The sequence below is a fragment of the Dermacentor variabilis genome, chromosome 1 (genome assembly GCF_050947875.1).
Source record: "Dermacentor variabilis isolate Ectoservices chromosome 1, ASM5094787v1, whole genome shotgun sequence".
In the NCBI taxonomy this organism is placed as follows: Eukaryota; Metazoa; Arthropoda; class Arachnida; order Ixodida; family Ixodidae; genus Dermacentor; species Dermacentor variabilis.
Genome location: NC_134568.1, coordinates 237,074,819 through 237,096,830, shown reverse-complemented (window position 1 = coordinate 237,096,830; position 22,012 = coordinate 237,074,819). Strand labels below are relative to the sequence as shown.

General features: G+C 43.9%; 1 protein-coding gene across 4 annotated transcripts in view; it reads left to right on the top strand.

The window, feature by feature from the left end:
* Positions 1-22,012, top strand: part of kappaB-Ras (NFKB inhibitor interacting Ras like 1) — a 78,256-nt gene that overhangs the window by 40,209 nt on the left and 16,035 nt on the right. For all 4 annotated transcript variants that reach the window (XM_075671833.1, XM_075671859.1, XM_075671851.1 and 1 more), the window contains 2 exons: positions 18,236-18,331; positions 18,414-18,507. In XM_075671833.1, the coding sequence (XP_075527948.1) occupies positions 18,236-18,331; positions 18,414-18,507 (190 nt within the window). The remainder of the gene's footprint in view (positions 1-18,235; positions 18,332-18,413; positions 18,508-22,012) is intronic.

Here is a 22,012-nt window from a genome sequence, read left to right as displayed (position 1 = left end):
TTAGTAACCGCCGCTCAGGACTCAAGGAAGCCGATATGCTGTGGTTGGTCAAGGCATGCATTATCAGCCGGTTAACCTATCACCTCCCATACCACAACCTGACGCTCTCCCAGACCAACCGTATAAACACAATTATTAGAAGAGCCGTTAAACAAGCACTCGGAATTCCTGTATATGCTTCCACGGAACGACTACTTGCTCTCAGGGTACACAATACCATCGAGGAACACATCGAAGCACACAGAATGGCACAACTCGAGCGATTGAGACTCACCCCTACAGGCAGGCATTTGCTCTCACGGCTGGGCTACCCACAGCATTCACCCTCTACGCGAGAGCATGTCCCAGTCCCATCAAACATCCGAACCTTACTCACCATAGCGCCCATACCGCGCAATATGCATCCAGAGCATCATAATGGTCGCCGGGACGCACGTGTTAGATACCTTCGGAAACTGCTCAACGCCCAGCCGGAGGGCACCGTCTATTATACCGACGCTGCCCACTATGCTCTTGCGACCAGAAACAAAGAAAGACAAGTGTCGGTGGTGGCGGACGATCAGGGGAATATCGTCACCTCGTGTAGCGTCCAAACCGAGGCTACGCTCACAGGGGAGACGTTGGCCATAGCACTCGCCTTCAATCACATCGTCGGTCACATGAAAAGATCACCAAAACACGACCACATCATCATTACAGACTCACAAGACGCATGTCGAGCCTACCTCAGGGGTCATATACCCCAGGAAGCCAATCGCGCTCTCACCAGCACACGTAAGCTCCCCGCCATTCCAGATCCCTCAGTACCACGCATCAGGCTGATTTGGACACCTGCTCATGCCTCACTGTCGGGCAATGACCGCGCTCATGCGGCTGCCCGAGAGCTAACCTGCCGGGCACCTGGCAGTGAGGCGAGCAACCCATATCAAGCCTCCCAGAATTTGCCCAACACATACCGGGACACTCTAGACTTTTACAGACTAGGGCGCTTGCAATATCACCCTCCTCCCAAATCCTTCTCCCGGAATGAAGCCGTATCCCTGAGACGGCTTCAAACCAACTCATATCCGAACCTCCTCCTTCTCAACAAGCTTTCCCCAACCTTATATCCCACCACGTGCCCAGGGTGCGGTGCACCACCGACGACGTTCCACGTCACGATTGAGTGCCAGAAACCACCTAAGGATATCCGACTTATACAATCCCCCCAACCAACATATGCGCAGTGGGAGGCGATCCTCCGTCGCTTCGAGCCTCAGGTCTGGCTGGCCCTGATACGACGAGCACGAGCGGTAGCGACAGCCATTGGGGCCCTGGACTGAGGGCCCCAACCACATAAATCATTCCACTTTATAATAAAGTTTCTTCTCTCTCTCTTACCAACAAGCCCGCACTGCAACCCTCGTCAAACACAGATCCCATTTCCAGCTGCTGTGGTGGTGGTACTGTTTTTTTGGGTGAGCGCAGACCGAAAAATCCTGATCAAGTAGAGGCTAACAACTTCTCTGTCAAAAGAAAGGGGCCAGGACACCAATCAAAAAAGATGTGAAAGCTTTTTAACATTTCAGCTCCCCCACGTAACATTGTTTGCAGTGAGCGATAACCGGCACAGTTCGCAATTTGTATGTATGCGCATGACATCATTAAGGGGTGACACGGCTTTCGCATCGTGAAAAATTCCCAATAAATCGTTTTGAAAATCACATTTTCAGTATCGTAACCCTTTTTCTATCTATTCCGAAATGTCACTGTAAACCACGTAGAAGTGATCAAGAAAAATTTGTTTCATCAGCTAAGGTGACGAAAATTTCGCAGAAATCAAGAAACAACAGTGTTTTTCAAGCCATAATATCTCCATAACGGCGCAACTGAGCGCCGCCATCTTGGTCTCGTTGGAAAGTGCATTTCTCCGTCTTCAGATTTACTGCTTAAGAGGAAGGTTTAGCTCGAACCCAACTCCGACGCGGCCTATCCAAATACATGTAAAACACTAAAACATTTTTCTTAGATAACCCCTGGACCGATTTTAATGAAATTTGTTGCATTTGAGAGAGAGATTTAAATTCTAGTGTCTGTTGGAAGCGGAATTTCAATTTAGGACCTGAATTTTGTTTAAAATATTTTCTAAAATTCGCAAATTGAAAATTTTAGAAGCACGAAGTTTACAAATTAATAGCTCTGCATCAAGAACAGATATCGCGGTTCTGTAAACGGCATCTGTTAGATCCTTAAAAGCAGACAAATCAAATATGTGATTTTATATCTTACATTAATTTGTTACGTCGTGTACAAGGGTTCTGCAAAAGCTGTATTTCCACATTACTCAATTTTTTTAGATTCATGTTTGACATCAATTTTGTCCGGTTTAGATGTACTGTTAGGTGCAATTTACGGAATTGTGATATAATTTTTCATTGCCGAGTTACGGAGTTGTAAACTTAATAGTTTTGTTTTCTTAAAATTTTCGATTTTCAGCAATTTTTAGTAACAAATTGACGACCTAAATCAAAAATTCGAAACCAACAGTCGCTAGATTTTAAGGCTTCCTTTATACACAACAAACCTCATCAAATTTGGTGCAGTGGTTGCTGAGAAAAACGAATTCTCCTTTTACATGTATTTAGATAGGAGCACCCAAGCTAAAGCTTCCTCTTATGCCATCTCCTCCTTACAGAAACAAGCGCATAAAAAGCAAATAAGTTATGGTCGTGCCGAAGTTTGCGATTGGTCGCGCCCGCCACGTGATTCTAGCGCGGTTCACCATTGGTCCGGTGCTCACGTCGTCTGCTCGGCTCTTTGCACCTCGCGAGTTCGTACGTCTCCACTTGCCATGATCTCAACATGTCAAAACGGGCGCTACACAGACATCGCAGTAGCGTGGTCAATCCCTACGTTTGTGGACGTCTCAGACCTGCGGCTAAGCATACCGAGCATCGGCGACGCGGACATCGTGACCAAGATTCGCGCACGCAATCCTCGGACCCGCAGCTAAGCATTTCACGCATAGGAGTCTCCAACTCGGCAATCAAGCACATCGTTCGCGGTCTTCTCGGACCCTCGCCTAAACGTTTTGTGCATCGGCGTCTCCGCCTACGCCATTAAGTACATCGAGCATTGACTCCTCGAGCCCGCATCTAGGCATTTCGCATGTCGGCACCTCAGACTGCACGACTAAGCACGTCGAGTGTCGACTCCTTGTATCTGCGGCTAGGCATTTCGCACATCGGCACCTCGGACCGGCAACCAAGTACATTGCGCGTTCACTCTGTCACAGGCGCGTACGCAGGAATGTTTTTCGGGGGGGGAGGTCCAACCCAAGGTAACTTTTTCTGTCCAAATGAGGGGGTGGGTTACCTTTACTAGGACAAATGTAAATAATATTCGCCATTCACCGTAAAGACTCGTAAACCCGCAAAATAGAAATGAAATAAGGTGTATCTCACAGGTACACCTGTTAGGTACACCGCTCCTTCACTTGACAAACAAGGAACCACATCAAATGGACTCGTGCAGTAAAGAAGCACAGGAAGAACACTGCCAAGAACAAGTAAACAAGTAAATGTGTAAAATGAAGATTTCTATAGTAGATTACAACTTAAAAAAGAAAGAACAGCAGGTGGCAACCAAGGCACACGTACCGCGCAGGGTTGTGTTACTCCGCCAGCCAATCACAGAAGCAAAAAAATCATCGTCATGCGGCCTTTTTTAAATGGCGTCGTACTTGATACCTCCGGAGCGTCTGCTGTTCTTGAAGAGTCTTTTCATTGGCGGAAGTAATGAGGTGTGCAATAGACATAGACAAAATGTATGGAGTCTGAGCATTCTACTCTTCAAAAGTCTGCGGTATAGTTCATTTCACTGCTGAGCCCGTTTTAATCATGAAACTTCGCTGCCACCTGAAGAGAAACTTGACAATACATAGTTGCAGCGAAGCAAGCACTTTATTTCAGTTCAATAAAGAATTAGGCTTTCGGCATTCCACTATAATAGGCAAGGGAACACATATAAAATTACGCGCTAATAAGTTTATTTTTGTGGTTACCGCCTTACTTGGGTAACACGAAAAGTTTGAAGTATGAATTATTTGCAGCCTCACGAATGAACAGTGGCTGGCGGTTATGAGGGCGTGGGCGGGGCTTCACAGCAGACTAAGGTTGTATCTGACTGTAGTAGTGCTTTTTAAAGCGTAAGCCTTTAGTGGTTCATGAGTGTCCGGGTGCATTCCGCGGTGGACGCAGGAAAGCGGTGATCACCGGCGAGCGAGCTTTCCTGTTTGGCTGTTACCTTGGCTCTCTCCCTTAGCAGATGGCTTAATTTCTCAGCTCCTTGTGACTCTTGTTTCCAGTTGCCAGTTTTGCGCGAAAAGTGCTGTGCAATTAGGGAAAAACCAGATGAGGTTACGGGTGACAGTCATATTGCTTATGGGTCTAAGGGTTATTGCAGGCTTTGATGATGGACGCTGTTGCGCATTATTTTATTTTCCACCTTGAGCCGGCACTCGAGGAAGTAATGAAGCAACAGGAAAAGCTGAACGCAACTGGCATTTTCTCCAGCCGCAACTAATTCCACGAGCATACAGACGAGCTGACTACGAACTGAATTCCTTTCCTGGTCTCTGGATCAGTCTGAACAAAGAAGGTTGAACTAACGAAGCAACAGCAATGCGCATGACTGTTGAATGGACGGTGACAACAGAACGCATCTCGAGTTAATCGTGCGCAGAACGCATCTCGAGTTAATCGTGCGGGCACAAATTCTATGAGAAAACTTGCCTTCACACCCCAGGAGATGCAGATAACCATCGCTATCCAAAAGTAGTAAAAAAGGTAGCAAAATGCTGACAGCCGAATAGCTGTCCAATCTCAACATTAATGTGGCGGCGGTTTAGGGATTTGTGTGAGGAGTGGTGGCGTGGGCGGGGAATGGGAGGGGGGGTGCATGTCGCTCAATTTCGGGGGGGGGGGGGGGGGGTTACGTGCCTGCGCTGTTATCATATTGTCACCATATCTCGTAACAAGATTTATCATACCACTCTTTCATAAAGAGAACCTCATCATGAGCTCTGTTCACTAGGCCCCTTGGGCTGGCAGAGACAGTGGCTGCAGAAGTGATCGAGGCATCATATAAAAGTACAAGCTGGAAAGCACCTAGCAGCTGCATATCACTGGCTCTCTGATCCTAAGTTCCACAGCCATTGTCAAGGAAAGATCACATGGAATGCTGCTGAGACTCTGAGCCTTCAATTAGTAACATGGTCGATTCTTCCAAAAGAAAAAAATTCCTCACTGATTGTACTGAAGACTGCTATCAATGAGGCAGCCTGCAGGTACAACACTGGAACTGTATCCATGCCTACACAGAGTTCTGCTCCTCACTTGGTTTGAAACCCAGGCACCATACTCTTTGTAGAGCAGCAGCAAAAAATGCCATACGAAAAAAAGGGAGGTGGGGGAGGGGGGGGGGAACAAAGGCAGACCAGAGGCCACATGTACAAAAAGCCCCACATCACAAAACACCCCAAAGACTACAAATTTGGGGTTGTTTAGAGAATTGAAGAGAAGGTAAAACTTTGAGAGCCGTTTTCCCAAAACTGTTTTTTTTTTTTGCATAATTTCTGGAGCTGATTTCTTTGTTACCGTTTAGCATATTTTGACTGCTTTTTTTTTTTTTTGTCATGTTCCTTGGGCTACAGTGCAGATTGTGACATTCTCACTTTCTGGACTTTTTATAAATTTATGACATGGCTATTCGTCTAGCTCGAAAGTGTGCTTGATTTGAAGCTAACATAAAAAATGACACTCCAAAAAATTTGTGTAGCGAAAAAAAAAAAACAAGAATGTCACGACCTTCAGCACACATTTAGCTATGCAGTCAATACTCAATGAGCCTTCTACTTTGTTTTTTAAGCTCCCCAGGCCCTCTAGAAAGTTTGAGGGAGAAAAATTCTGCTCAATAAAGTTCAATAGAATGTTCTCAAGGTATCACTCTGAAACATTTATGGAAGCATCAGGGAGACATTCTAATCATTTTTGACAATTTTCATCAAAATCCATGAAGAAATAAGGAAGTTGATTTTCAAAGCCACGTCCCCCCTTTAGGCATCTGGCATACACGGGCAGAAGATATTGGTCATTACGATTACAGGTGTGTGACATGGTTTAGATGAACAATGACTCCAGATAAAGGCGTGAAGATAGACTTTTTTCCTTGGCAAATACAAGTGCTTCTCCCCATTGGCACAACATTTGGCATTTGACATTTCCTGTGCTGTTCAAGTCGTGCCCTGAAGTTGCCAGTCTTGCCTATGTAAATGTATGAGCAATCTGCACATGGCATGACGTGTACAACAGCTGGGAACCTGGCCTTTTTTTCTTTTTGGTCCTTCATGTTGACAAGCATGTCTGAGTTTTCTAGATTGAATGTGCATTACGTGCATGTCACAAAGCCTAATCATGGCATGTGCCGTACATAAAAACTGCACACTGTGCCGCTTTTCACCCATTGGCAACAAGGCTCCTGTGAGGGAGTCTAAACATTAAAATGCTTTTAAATCTTTTTGGTTGGTGTCCTAGCCCCTTCCTTTTTACTTGTATGTTATGGACTAACTTCAGTTTCTCAATACAGTATTTTTCTCATTGAAGTGCTAAAGAGGTCATGGGTTATCTTAAATATGAAAGCGTGCCACTAGCCACACATGAACCAATGAGAAAAAGGTTAACCAAGTTTCAGTCTGTAAGTTCTACTGCTTTTCAAGTCACCAGTGCAGTGCCTCTGTTGCATTGACATAGCTAAAACATATACAGAAAAGCCTTATTGATACGATACTGTTGCATACTATTTTTTGGTGCTTACATTTGCAGTCAAGAACACAAAAAATGACCCAATACAGTTAAGCTTCTTTTTTACTAATTGATATGTTCCCAGAAAACACTATCTCAGCGCCAACATTCAGCACATCGCCAAACTGTGATCGCATGATACATTTTCTGGCAACTAGAAGACATGTACGCAAGAAATTGCGGAAGGCGTATGTGTTGGAGAACAATAGCCTCCCGCCGCAGCAGCTTCTCAGCTGTACTTGCCCGTCGATGCCATGTGAAAATGCCACTGTGCTCTCAGTTTACTATTCTGGTACCAGCAAATATCGCAGCCGTCGTGCGCTGCGTTCACAGATATTGCCAACCATATTGTGATAAGCATCTTCACCTGCCTGTGTCGCAGCACGCATGATGTAGTGCCATTGGGAGCATACTGCACACTTTCAATAGGTGATAAACCAAATGAAGCGAAGTGAGCTTCATGTATCGCTCTGGTGGCATCATATTCTGGCACTGCCCACCAGCTTGATTTCGTTTCAGTTTCCTGCAACTGTCTTAACTCTTTCGTTACCGCACCTATGTAGATCAATCAGTTTGATCGACAGTTTTTCTGCACACTGTTAAACATTTGATTTGGAATTGTTCTACTAGCAACATCACCCACCATTTGAAATATGACTGAATTTTAACTTTGTCAGATTTGACAATGTTCGGCAGATTAGGGAGTCTGGAAAAATAATTCTTTGACTGTAGGTATTGTTGAAACTAGCTTCCAATGCTCCAAGGTCTTCAATAAAAATGCGCTAAGTTTGCATTTTGGTTCACTCGGCAACATAATTTTTAAACAATAGCAGTGGTGAAGACACAGAAGCTGCTCTCGGGTTGTCAGTTTTCTGATCCGTCATATAGGTTGTTTTGACGATGCGTCAAACAACGGTAAATTCTCATGAGTGCATGTTATTTTGATAATTGTGTTCGACTAATATCAAGTGCAATTTTATTTCCCCCCCGTGGTTTGGTTTTATCCATCAGTGCTTTGACAGCATATGTACAAATTATTACGAATAGTCCTTCCCATTGTGTGGGATTTTCACTCGCACAAGAGCATGCACTCGATTTGAGACGAATCTTCCACTGAAGCTTGACTGGCTGTCTAATCTCTTACATTTTGAACACTGCCTGTGCAAGGGCCCTTATTCATTACTGCACAATATTGTGCAACACTCCTCATTACTGTACAGCACTGTACAGGAACTGAACAAAGCACTGGGAGGCTCCAGCACCATTTGAACAGACACTATACCACCTTGCTTGCACAGAAAAGCTGATTGAACCAAATAGTCAAGTATGAGCAGGGTTCTGCATGCACCCTGACCTGATAACCATTGCTTCATGAGCCTAAAGAATGCAGTAAAAACAAACAAGGTGCCTGCTGCAATGAGTAAGAACAAATGCTCCCTGTAGAATAGAAACTTACCCATTTCCCCATTTGTAAAGCTCCCCGCAGGGACGTCTGCGTCGGCAGGCATTTAGTGTGTTCCGACACCACGTACCCGAGCACACGAGGGTTGGAACCTCCCACGTCTAATTGTTTGCAGCTTTAACCATGTCCAGGGAAAAGGGGATCCTGTGGGTTGAGCTAATGCCCGGTGTTTGGACTTTTACGGCCCCTCGGCAGCGGCAACACACCTCTTTGGCCCCAGACTGACCCACCCAGGGGAAATCGGTAGTTCCCTTTTCCTGTCTCTCTCTCCCTCCAACCTTTGTCTTTCTCTCACTTTCTATCTTTCCTGTCTTCTCCTAGCTTCCCTTTACTTCTAATTTTTCCAGGCAGCAAGGTTTAACCTTTTGTGTGATAGCCAATCTTGATTATAACAGATTTGGTTATAGTGACAGTGTACAGCTGGCATTAGCAGGCCTTGTTTTAACACAAATCCTGTCACATCTGCTTGTTGGGCTCCATGGTGGGTGGCTGGCACCACTGCCGAAAATTCCATGTTACTTATGGCAAGCTCTTTCCCCCAACTCCTCGATCGCCCTCAGAAAAGAGAGCGAACCAATAAAGGAGGAAAGAGGAGGAAAGAACTTGATTGGGTCCTGAGGAACCCCTTCCCCCCCACTCTTGGTTTAGTGGTCGGCAGGTGTCGCGGGCCGCACCCACGTTGGGACGGGAAGCCTGTGAGCCACCGCCCTTTCGTGAGCCCACTGGACGGCCCGGAGCTGGGTGTTCGTTTTTTGGGTGGCACAAAGAAAACCTTCCAATATATCGCCTAATACATTCAGAGAAACCAGAAAAGACAGTGAGAATGATCTCACCTTTCGTAGTTGCCAAATCACTTACTGAAATTCTTGGCACAGGCATCAAAGATGGTGATCAAGATGGCCTCTGGAGCTCCATGAAAAGAAGCAACATGAAAACCTATCTAAGCTAGTGTCATTTGGAGACATCCCGGTGACAGTGACCCCACACCGTACCATGAACACAATTCGAGGCATTGTTTCCAACTATTTGATGGAATTGACCGAAGCTGAACTTTCTAGAAGGACGGAATGATCAGAATGTGATTAACGTCAAGCGAATTAAAATGAGGCGCGACAGTAAAGAGATCAATACCAAGCACTTAATGCTTACATTTGGCTCAAGCATCCTGCCTGACACTATCGAGGCAGAGTATGTGAAGATTTCGCATCAGACCGTATGTCCCAAATCCTCTGTGATGTTTCAGATGCCAGAAATTTGGCCACAGTTCGCAGAACTGCTGAGGCTGCCAAACCTGTGCTAAATGCAGTGCTCATGAGCATCCATCAGAATCCTGTGAAAATACTCCACACTATGTCAACCGCCATGGGGAGCGCGCCGCCTACTCGTGATCCTGCCCATCGTTGAAGGAAAAAAAGGATATTGTAAGTAGCATTGTCAAAGAGAATATTTCATTTAGAAAGGCACAAAGGCACGTGTCATACCTGCCCAAAAACAACTTTGCCGATGTGCTGCACCAAGGGGCAGCCACATAACGGCTTCCGGCGACTGTCTGGCCCACATGCAGTGAGCCGCCAGCGACGCCATCTGCCCCCTTGGTAGGTGCAGCTAGCCCTGCTCTGCCACCCCAGCAGATTGACCTTCGGGATGGTGGCTCTAAACGTCTTGTCTCCTGAGACAAGGCCTTCACATCAAACAGAGCGCTCATAAGAGCGCGTGCCCAGTGCCTTGCAAGAGGCAGCGGACACAACAACCAGCCAGACGGCGCTGCCAGTGCCTAAGGAACGGCGAGGTTCTTGCGATCACTCCAAAAAAGACAAATGTCGCGTCACGGCACCTAGAAAGGGCCCGTGAGCTAATCTTCATCTTTTAAACACTCAGCGCTAAACACATTAATCATACTGGAGACAGAAATACTACAATGGAATGTTAAAAGACTTCTTTATAACCTCGATGACATTGGAGAACTCCTACACAAACATCATCCAAAGTTGCTGTGTGTTCAGGAGACACATCTTAAATCTACACAAACTTTCTCCGGCAATACACTATTTTCAGGAGAGACCGAGATGATGCTGCTGTATTGTCTGGTGGTGTAGCAATAGTTGCGGACAAGTCTGTAGCTTGTCAACATGTGGCCCTTGAGACTCCCCTTGAGGCAGTGTCACTTCAGACAATTATTTTCAGTAAATTGGTAACTGTATGCCTTATTTATGTACTCCTGAATCATCACCTCGAAAAAACGGAGTTTTATAACCTCATTGATCAGCTTCCTGATTTGCTTGTGGGTGATTGTGGGTGATTTTAATGCTCACAGCACAATATGGGGAGACTCACGATGTGACGCGAGAGGTTGATTCATAGAGAACTTTTTAGTAAACACCGGTACATGCCTGTTCAATAAGAATGAGCCAACTTATTATAATGTGTTTCACAACTCTCATTCTTCTATAGACCTATCTATTGACTCTGCAGCTCTTATCCCTTACTTAGAGTGGAGCATTATTAAAAATCCTTACGGAACTGACCGTTTTCCTGTAATTTTAAACTTAATTCAACAACACGAATGTCCTCCACATGTGCCTCGGTGGAAGCTAGCTTCTGCCGACAGGGATCATTTTAAGGAATTGACCTACCTATCACGGCATTTTATCACAGATTTTAGTATTGACGTTTTTATCATCGAGGCAGTAAATAACTTCATTCCACAATCAAGCGGTAGCCCATCCAAAAAACGAGTTCCGTGGTGGAATAATGAGTGCAAGGAAGTGCAAAAAAAGCAAAATAAAGCGTGGGGCATACTTTGCTGATCCTCAACTGCAAAAAATTTTATAGAATTTAAATATGTTAAATCACAGTGAAGGTGAACACGACAGCAAGCTAAGAAGGCAAGCTGGGAGAGATTCTTGTCCGGCATTAACTCGTACACTCAGGAGGCAAAAGTGTGGAATGGGCTAAGGACGCTTAAGGGACAACGAATTCATCTATTGCCCCTGGTTGATAAAGAAGGAAACAATTTGGAAGACCAGGCCGACACTCTCGGTGAACAGTTCAAGTACGTATCTAGCTCCACTCACTACTCGGAGAACTTTCTGAAATGTAAAGCAATAAAAGAACTTAAGCCACTGAATCAGAAACGTAGCCGAAACGATCCTTATAACCGTCCTTTTAACATTGCCGAACTTAAAGCTTCTTCATCAGCATGTCAGAGCTCTGCACCGGGCCCCGATAGAATCGTGAACGATATAGTTAAGCACCTGCACTTCGACATGCAAATCATGTTACTCACACTTTTCAATACTATCTGGGCTGCTGGCTATCTCCCATCTAAATGGCAAGAAGCTATTGTGATCCTAGTTGTAAAGCACGGTAAGATACTTCATTACTGACGAGCTATCGTCCTATAGCGCTTATGAGCTGCCTTTGTAAGCTTTATGAGAAAATGATCAATCTCCGCCTCGTACATTTCCTAGAGTCCAGCAGAGTGCATGACCCATTTCAATGTGGCTTTAGGGAATGCCGATCTATGACTTACCATCTCGTGCGCATTGAAACAAACATCCATGATGCATTTGTACACAAGCAGTACTTCTTGTCTATATTACTCGATATGGCAAAGGCGTACGACACGACATGGCAGTATGGTATATTACGAGATCTATCGCATATGGGCATTTGAGAAAATATGCTTAACACTATAGAAAGCTACCTGTCCAACCATACGTACTTTCCAAATTAGAATCGGCAATATATTGTCCTTTCTATTTATACAAAAAACTGGTGTACCTCAAGGAGGCATGCTCAGCTGCACACTCTTCATTGTTAATATGACCTCGTTCCGTGCATTGCTACCTCCAGCAATTATGTATTCTGTCTATGTAGACGATGTACAGTTAGGCTTCAAATCTTGTAACTTCACAGTTTGTGAATGACAGGTACAGCAAGGCTTAAACAAAGTGTCTGAGTGTGCAGAAAAAAACAGATTCAAGCTTAACCCCCAAAAAAGTTCTTGTATACTTTTCTCAAGAAAGAGAGGGCCAGTTCCAGATCCCAGTATCGTACTGAATGGGCAATGAATACCCGTGAACAAGGAGCACAAGTTTTTAGGTATGCTTGATGCAAAATTAACATTCATCCCACACATTAAATATCTGAAGGCAAAATGCCTGAAAACAATGAACTTATTGAAAATTCTCTGTCATACAACACGGGGAAGTGACAGGAAGTGCCTATTGAACATTTACAAGAGCCTTGTTCAGTCACATTTAGACTATGGTGTCGTGGTATATCACTCTGCCATGCCGAGTGTGCTAAAAATACTGGATCCCGTGCACCACCTAGGTATCTTTCTGGCCACAGGCACCTTCAGAACAAGCCCTTGAGAGTCTATAAGTTGAATCGAATGAGTGGTCCTTTAACCTACAGTGAACATACAGGAGTTTCACATATTTCCTCAAGGTACAGTCTAACCCTCGACATCCTTGCTACACATCTGTTAAGGATATGACATATGCTGCACTATTCCATAATCATCGCTCAATGAGGGAGCCTTTTCCAATGCGGGTCAGGAAACTCGGTGAGGAAATGGGTGTCGCAATCCTAGAACATTGTCTGACGGCTCTAGTGAAGCTGTTGCCACCATGGCAATGGCAACTTATTGAATTTGACACATCATTTATTGAGGTAAGGAAACACGCTCTAGGTGTTCACATACAGATGCACTTTCTGGAGCTTCAGTCGAAGTACAACTGCCTAGAGTATTACACAGACGCTTCAAGGTCGCAAGCCAGCATCTTTTACATGGCTGTTGGCGCGTCTTTCTTGGACCCCAATGTTCTACACTCGGAAGCAAGCATCTTCACGGCAGAGACCTATGCCTTACTGTCGGTCACTAAACACATTAAGAAAGCAAAGCTCCCAAAGGCCATTTTATTCGCAGATTCCTTAAGTGTCGGCAAAACCTTACAATCGCTACGAAAACACAAAAATCCTGTAATCAACGACCTGTATTCATTGCTCTGCAAAATGTATGCATCCAGCCAACAGATTGTAATATGTTGGGTGCCTGGGCAAAGGTGTATACAGGGTAATGCTTGCAGATAGAATGACAACTTCAATAGCAACAAAACCTAGAAATCTGACCATACCTGTTCCTTGCACAGACTTAAAGCCATTTTTATGATCTTATGAAAACAACTCGGGAGCTATTAGCAACACTTGTGGGATGTGTGAACATTGAATAAGATCCATGTAATTAAGCCCTTTCTAGGGAACTGGCCATCATTAGCTAAGTCGCAACAGATCTGGCATCCTCTTTTGTCGCCTCAGAGTAGGGCACACATACGGTACCCATTCACACCTTTTGACTGGCGCTGAACCTCTCCTCTGTAGCAGATATGGTGAAAGGCTGACTGTACTCCACGTCTTGCTAGAGTGCCTGGAAGCAGATGCAGAATGGAAAAAGCACTTTCCTCTGGCATACAGACTACAGATTCCCTTACATCTGACATTGTTTCTTGGAACAGAACCTTTGCTTGAGACCAAAGCACTTCTTAACGTCTTGAATGATGTTGTGTTGCATGTTGTCAGCCCGAGAGATTCATAGCTGTCCCTCTGTCTAGAGGGCATTGCTGCGAGCGTACTGTTTTGTAGAGCATGTGCATCCAGACCCTTGTGCCCAAGGCTCTTAACGAGGTGGTTAGCAATAGTGGAATCGACACATTTCTTTTTCGTGTTTTTTCATTTTATAATATATTTTATGGTCATCGCTCACATCACTTGTCCTTAACATTATTTGAATACTTTTATATTTTACGTACCTTACAGGGAATATTTTAGGCCTCTTACAGCCTTGATACATCTTACAGTTGTCACTCACCGCATCATCGACTCTCCCACATCATTTCTTGGCGCTCTTTGGCCATCACTGGCCTTTGCACCAAAAAACCCTATACGTCATCATCCCATTTGCGAAGCTACTGCTTTCCCACATAGCATGGGCATCACTATGGCTAGTTTTCACGGCAACAAATCTTCATAATAATTATTTTGCGTGATCTCACTTACAAAAGTTGGGAACTAGGAACCAAGTGCATATTTTTTGTATATTTCAGATTTTTGTTACTTTCAGTACTTATACTAAAAATAGCAAATTATTATATTCATTCGTATTCCTTAAGGTGCTTATAAGAATTCTAAAAAGTTGGCTGATCAATTATTACTGCCTTACATACATCCAAACACCAGCGATCAGGCTATAAATATTTTTCGCAGTATACATTGCGACCACTACGTCTTGAGAGGAAAGGTGAAAACATAAAAACACTGAAAATAAGCACATTTCTAGAGGTAATGAAAGAGCTAAAACACTATGCAATAAGAGAATGACAATGTGTGTCTCTGGCCTCTCGTGCCCCACCAGCTCAACGCGCTTGTGCCACAAAAATAGACCTGTCCTGGGGTATGTCACAGTGTTACGTCACCGGCACACGTGCAGTGACCCTGGTTGGCAAAACACCGCCTCCACCAGCTCTTGGCGGGGTGCAGTTGCACAGTGTTTGTGGACACTTCTTTTTTTTTCTTATTTTTGTGAAACAGCACTCTTTTCAGTCAGATTAGCAGTATTGTGTGCCGGAGAACATTGGTGTGTTGTAAATGGCAGAAGTTAACAACATGATGGTTATTGGTGACAGTAACATCAGCTTTTCTTTGGAAATACACCACGTTTGTTTGTCATGATAAAGTGTGTGGTAAAAAATAGTGACAGTATGGGCTCATCTTTGTGTAGGGAAACGGAGCACATTGCTGTGTAGATACGCATGTGGTGTAATGCACGATTAGCAATATATCATGTTTTCGAAAATGTGGACATGCTGGCATGTAATAGGGGGCAGTCTTAGTGACCAGGCATCAGCAGAACTCCAGGGCCCGTCATTTTTGTACAGGTGGAAATGAATGAGACCCAATGACCAGTGAGCATATTTATCTTAGTGCCGTCTGTGCTGCGTGGAGAAAAAAAAGTTTTAGCATAATCTATCGGCCTAACGGTATGACTGTAAATGAGCTCCTCGCATTTCTATTTTTACCATTCCCAGAACACCGTACGCCTCGCCGCAAGGAACGTGCATGCACTTTAAGTATGTTTTTACCATTGCCGAAGCTTCGTGTGTGTGCTTCGCCACAGGGATTGCAGTAAAGGCGACTCACTAACCTTATCGCACTTTCCAGCAGATATCATGAGTTTTAGCTAAAGCAGTGAACTTTTTTGTTTTATTTCTTGCATTATTTCTTGTTACTATACGTCTCTTTACGACACAAAATTTATGCTGCAATTATGCACATAAACACGTAAAACTGCGTCTTTAGAATGAAAACGAGGAAAGGGAGACTGCAGGCACAGCCATGTTAACACGCAACAAATGCAGTATGATTTATATATGCTTTGTGCATTCGCATTTCGCTGACTAAGAGGTAAAATTAATTATGATGTGGTGTTTAACATTCCTATTCCACAGAGTGGCTTATGAAGAATGCTGTAAGCAAAAGCTCCAGAATAATTTTGAACACCTGGGGTGTTTCACCATGCACATAAAGAACGGTAATGACGGTTTTTGCCTTCCGTCCCAATCAGAATTTAGGCGCCACCACCGGGTATGGCTGATGGTTGCAGATCAAATTATTTTGCGTATCGTTTAAGATTGCAGTGTAAATGGATGGAAATTAAGTACATTCACGTCAGCGCAATGCATTTTCTTTCCCCAATGACCAGGCATTTCAGCAAAGTGCCGTCTCAGCACGGAGAAAATGTTCATCTTCTGCGCTAATATATTCCCTTTCGTAAAGTAATGTAATATTTCTGGCTGAGGGGGGGGGGGGGTCTGATCTACGTAAGAGGCATTCTTACGAAATCACCATGTGCTGACTTAAAGGTGCTATGGAATTGGAAACAATGCTACGTTGTAGTACCAGTAAAATGAGGATGGCTACTTTTTGAGCACAGTTCATAGATGCCGCCACTTCAGAAACTAGCAGTGTACGAAAATTTCGATCGTAGCTGCTCAGATACAGGCAGCGCTCCTATGCAGAGAATCGGTCGGCTAAATGTTTTTTGCTAACCAGCGCCCACTTTGGAGGTGCGGCAGATGGGAGGGGCACTCCCAGTAATGTCGCACTGTTTGCAAACAGGAGAGGTCTACTCGCACCGAGTGGGCACCTCAAAACTTGCCAGCAAAATGCCCCACTGAAAAAAGTTGCTAACCCAGGCCAAATTCGAGGTGCTTAAATGGAAGTTTCTGAGGCTGCAGACACGACAATGTGCATCTCGGGCCAATCAGCCCCCGTGTCCTACTGCAACAATTCGCTTAATGCTTCACATTGGCAATTTTTAGTGACTTCACATCATACGTTTTCCCAGTTAGTACATTTTTTCCTGTGTTTTCCTGCAAAATGTATGGACAATGTTCTACTGTATATTGCCATGTTGCTGTCTTCTTCACAGAAAGCTAGCCTAGTCAAGCTGCCATTACACAGCCTTTGTCCTACCATCACCACCACTGATGTATGAAAGTGAGCTGCGCTAGTAGGTAGATGTCAGACTTGAGCAGTTATTCGCTTAACAAAGTGTCATACATAACATGTTACAGTAGCAAAGGTCTGTGTGCTGGAATGGAATGAAATTCTTAGACAATGAGTATTAGGAGTACTCTACAATGGATCACATCCATGTCATTCATCAGGTTATGGAAAAATCCGCAGAGTACAATAAGCCTCTCTATATGGCTTTCATAGATTACGAAAAGGCATTCGATTCAGTAGAGATACCAGCAGTCATAGAGCGGCATTACGTAATCAAGTAGTAGAGACCGGTTACGTAAATACCTTGGAAAATATCTACAGAGGTTCTACAGCTACCTTAATTCTACATGAGAAAAGCAGGAAGATACCTATAAAGAAAGGGGTCAGACAGGGAGACACAATCTCTCCAATGCTATTCATTGCGTGCTAGGAAGAAGTATTCAAGCTATTAAACTGGGAAGGCTTAGGAATAAGGATCGACGGTGAATATATCGGCAACCTTTGGTTTGCCGATGACATTGTTCTATTCAGCAACAATGCAGACGAATTACAACAAATGATTGAGGACCTTAACAGAGAGACTGAGAGTGGGGTTGAATATTAATATGCAGAGGACAAAGATAATGATGAATAGCCGGGCAAGGGAACAAGAGTTCAAGATCGCCAGCCAGCCTCTAGAGTCTGTGAAGGAGTATGTTTCCCTAGTCAATTAATCACAGGGAACCCTGATCACAAGAAGGAAATTCATAGAAAAATAAAAATGGGCTGGATCGCATACAACAGACATTGTCAGCTCCTGACTGGAAGCTTACCATTGTCATTGAAAAGGAAGGTGTACAATCAGTGCATTTTACCAGTGATGACATATGGGGCAGAGACTTGGAGACTGACAAAGAAGCTTGAGAACAAGTTAAGGACCGCGCAAAGAGCGATGGAACGGAGATTGCTAGGCATAATGTTAAGAGACAGAAAGAGAACGGTTTGGATCAGAGAGCAAATTGGTATAGCTGATATTCTAATTGACATTAAGAGAATAAAATGGAGCTGGGCAGGTTGTGTAATGTGCCGGTTAGATAACCGTTGGACCATTAGGGTTACAGAATGGGTACCAAGAGAAGGGAGCCGCTGTCAATGACGGCAGAAGACAAGGTGGAGTGATGAAATTAGGAAATTCGTGGGCGCTAGTTGGAATCGGTTGGTGCAGAACAGGGGCAATTGGAGATCGCAGGGAGAGGCTTTCATCCTGCAGTGGACATAACACGGGCTGATGATGATGATGGTGATGACTAGGAGTCTGTTTTCTTTCTTCATTCTTTTAGGCACCTACATTGTTAAGGATGTTTGGCAATTTGCTTCTTTACAGGGGGTTGTCTTAATATATGCAATCAACAGCAGGGAGTCCTTCTTGTTGTTGGAGCAGCTGAAGAAGGACATTGACAAGCACAAAGACAAGAAAGAGGTAGCATTCTTGTTTTTTTTTTTTTTTTAATTTAGTGGATCTTGTGGTAGCTTGTTCAGTCTCTAACACTTTATTATTGCAGCTATCTTTCTTAGTGCTTGGAAACAAAGCAGATCTGAGTGCAGAAAGGCAGGTTGAGACACAGTCAGCCATCAACTGGGCCACCAAGGAAAGAGGTGAGCTTTTGATGGAGAGCTTTTATTTTCTTGTGTTGGGAAGTGCAAATTCTTTCTTTTTTCTTTTGCCCCCCCCCCACACCCCCACCCCATATTTGTATATTTATTCTTATCATTCATGTATTTATTTCTGTATTTTTGTAATGTCTTTCCTTATGGGCCCTTCGAGGTACATAACATTAAAAATTGGTACATAACTTCAAAGTTCAAACATGCAAAAGCCCTTTCTTTATGTGTACTTGAATTGTATTAGGCAGTCTGTTGTTTCTAATTGAAAATAACTTGCTTAGCTACTGGGTAAAAAGCAGTGTGCGAGTAGATCCCAAACTTCAACTCAGGTTACAGTTTTATGCAATTTTGGTTTCTTTCAGGTTCAGGAAAATGGTTTAAACTTGTTTAAGTTAATTCATAATGGCTAAAGCTTGTGACAACCATTTCTTTATAACGTGCTAAAATTTTTTGGATATTACATGTGAAAACTGCGATCTAATTATGAGGCACACTGGTAGTGAGGGGGCTCCGGATTAATTTTGGTCACCTGGGGTTCGTTAATGTGCACCTAATGCATGGTACATAGGCATTTTTGCATTCTACCCATATCGGTACAAGGCCCCCGTGGCCAGGATCGAACCCTCGACCTCAAGTTCAGCAGCCCAACGCCATAGCCACTGGTCAACCACTGTGAGCTTAAAGGAGCCCTGAACCGCTTTTTTTTTTTTTTTTTTTTTTCAAAGAGGAGAAACGTATTTGAAGTTAAAATAAGTTATTTCAGAAATACTTTGCTGTGAAAAGTACTTCAACGCGTTCAGCAGAAGCGGAGCTATTGGCAATCAAACATGGCCTTTGCGGTTCTGCTCCTTCTGCAATGCCTCGCACTGTGAAGGCTACGGCAGAGCGGGGCATGCCCACAATACTCAGCTTTCTATTTGTTACCATGACACACAGGTCAAATTTCATTTTGGATGTTAATATAGACATTCTTTCATCCGTAAATGCCACTACTATCGATTTTGGTGCCTACGACTCGCTAAACATAAGCCAGACGCAGTTGTCCTCAGTGAGCCACAGAGCATTTAACCAGGTGGCTACGGTATCTGCGCTACGTAGCAGACTGCAGCTACCAATAGCAGCCGTGTATGGGAATCGGCTTTATTACGAAATAAAGCATCCAGAAAAGATTGAGGAGCAGGCTTCTCTTGAAAAGAAAGTGGGTGAGAGAAAGGTGACTTCGCGCTCCGCTTGTAAGCTCTATGCAGCGCTTTAGGCTGCAAACCTTGCCTGAGATGTTCATAGCATCATATGCTACCAGCGGACTATGTTATTTCGCCAAGCCTGAGGGGGTGGTTCAGAGCCCCTTTAAAGCATGTTATGGGTAAAAGGTGTGTTGGGGGAAGACAAAGTCTCTGTGTATTTAGAATGATAGCATTCATTTGTAAAATATGTCTGTTGATTTTTTCTTTCGATGTATACAGTCTATGTTTCATTCTTTAAATTCGAAGATTTCTAAAATATCGCTGGTATTTGGATTCTCTTTTCGCTTTGGTTGAATGAAATGGTGGATATAACTTTCATGACAAGTTGGTATGACCAATTCACTATTTAAAAGAATTGTAATATCTGAGATTACCGATATTTGAGGTCAGACATGATTTTTGTAAAACTTTCCAGTACGATTATGCATTGGGGGGTCTGTCACCAAATATCTTTTCAGATACATGACATGGGTAGGCAATATGGTCGCATCAGCACACTGCACCATTTAGTTCTTTTACACGTATATAAGCAAGAACACTGTGACATCACTAGCAAACTAATGCATAGGCTTCTTCTATGCAGAAAGCATATGTGTTGCATAGCATCCCTCCTTGCATGTTAATAAAGATCCAAAGATACAGCCATGGACTAAAATAGACAGGAGCATTGATTCACCTAATGAGGCAATGAGGCACCTAATGAGGCAATGAGTGTTGGTGAGCCAGGTGCTTTGTGGTGCAAATTATGGATGGTGCAGAAACTTGTTACTAGCACCCAAAGCAGCATCGCCTGCAGAAGCCTATGCACAGTAAGGTATAGAGCGAGGTAAAGTGGGCTTTCTGTTTCTTGGCCAATTTGCTACAGTGCTTTTTTTTTTTTTGGCAACTAGTAGCAGCAGTGCCATATAACTAGTAGAGGCACACCATAGGCCCTCAGAAGCATCAATACACTTGTTTTATGTTGTAACTCTGCCTAAAAAAACTGCAATTTTATTCAAGTGATGGCCATGCATGTAATAGCCAGGCTGGCACCCATGCACACAGCATTTCATTTTGCTTCCTACTTAATACCAACTTGCTGCCTGCAAGCACCTCCCCAAGCCAATATGCCACTGCTGCTCCGCTCAGGTAGCACGCAGTTATAGCATTTATCTCTGCGAGCAGAACTGCAATAGCTAACTTTGGCACCACATGAATTCTTCACGCCTAGAAATAGGCCGATCGCATCTTGAGCAGTTAAAGTCGCAATCAAATGACATGCTGCAATGATATCTTGTTTCAAACGGTGACATGGGAAAAAGCACCCCCTCCCCCCCTGCCACTTAATATTTTGCAGAAAAGGTTCTCGATGTGTTCGTTTCTCAACTTGATTCACGCACATTTGGCGTCAACAGCTAGAGAAGGAAGCAAGGGAGTAGAACGCCTTGGAAAGCCATGAAGAAGAAAGGAGATGAGTGGAGACAGAGCGCATGGTGGAATACTGGGCACCTTATTGCTTTGGCATTAGTTGGCCACGTCAAATTCATTGCAAGATAGTTGAGTCAGCCCTTCTAACTTACTCCCTTTAAGGGCCACTAAACCACCCTGGAAACTGAACCTGGCAACATTCAACACATGAACCCTCTTGAGTGAAGCTAGCTTAGTGGGACTCTTTGAGGAACTATCAGGCATTATGTGGGATATCATTGGCCTTGATAAGGTTAGAAGAACTGGCAAGGCTTATGCAGTGCTGAATATCGGCCATGCTTTTTGCTATAGAGGACTCCCAGATTAGAAGTGATATGGGGTAGGATTCCCAATTTATAAGGACATTGTGGGCAACATTGACGAATTCTACAGCATTAATGAGAGGGCAGCAGCAGTCGTAATAAAGCTATGTAGGAGTACGTTATGGAATAAAGGTAGTACAAGCCTACGCTCCAGCCACCACTGACGATGATGAAGAAATAGAACAGTCTTATGAAGATGGTAAATTAGTGATGAGAAAAGTGCAAACTCGTATACTCTAGTCATGGGCGACTTCAATGCAAAAGTGGGCAAAAAGCAGGCTGGTGAACAAGCAGTTAGCAACTGCGGCATCGATTCTAGGGTCACTAGAAGAGAGATGATGTTAGAATTCGCTAAAAGGAATAAGCTGTGAATAATGAACACTTTCTAAAGGAAGCATAGCAACAGAAAGTGGACCTGCAAAATCCCTAATGTAGAAACAAGAAATGAAACAGATTTCATACTTTCTGCCAATCCCAGCATAT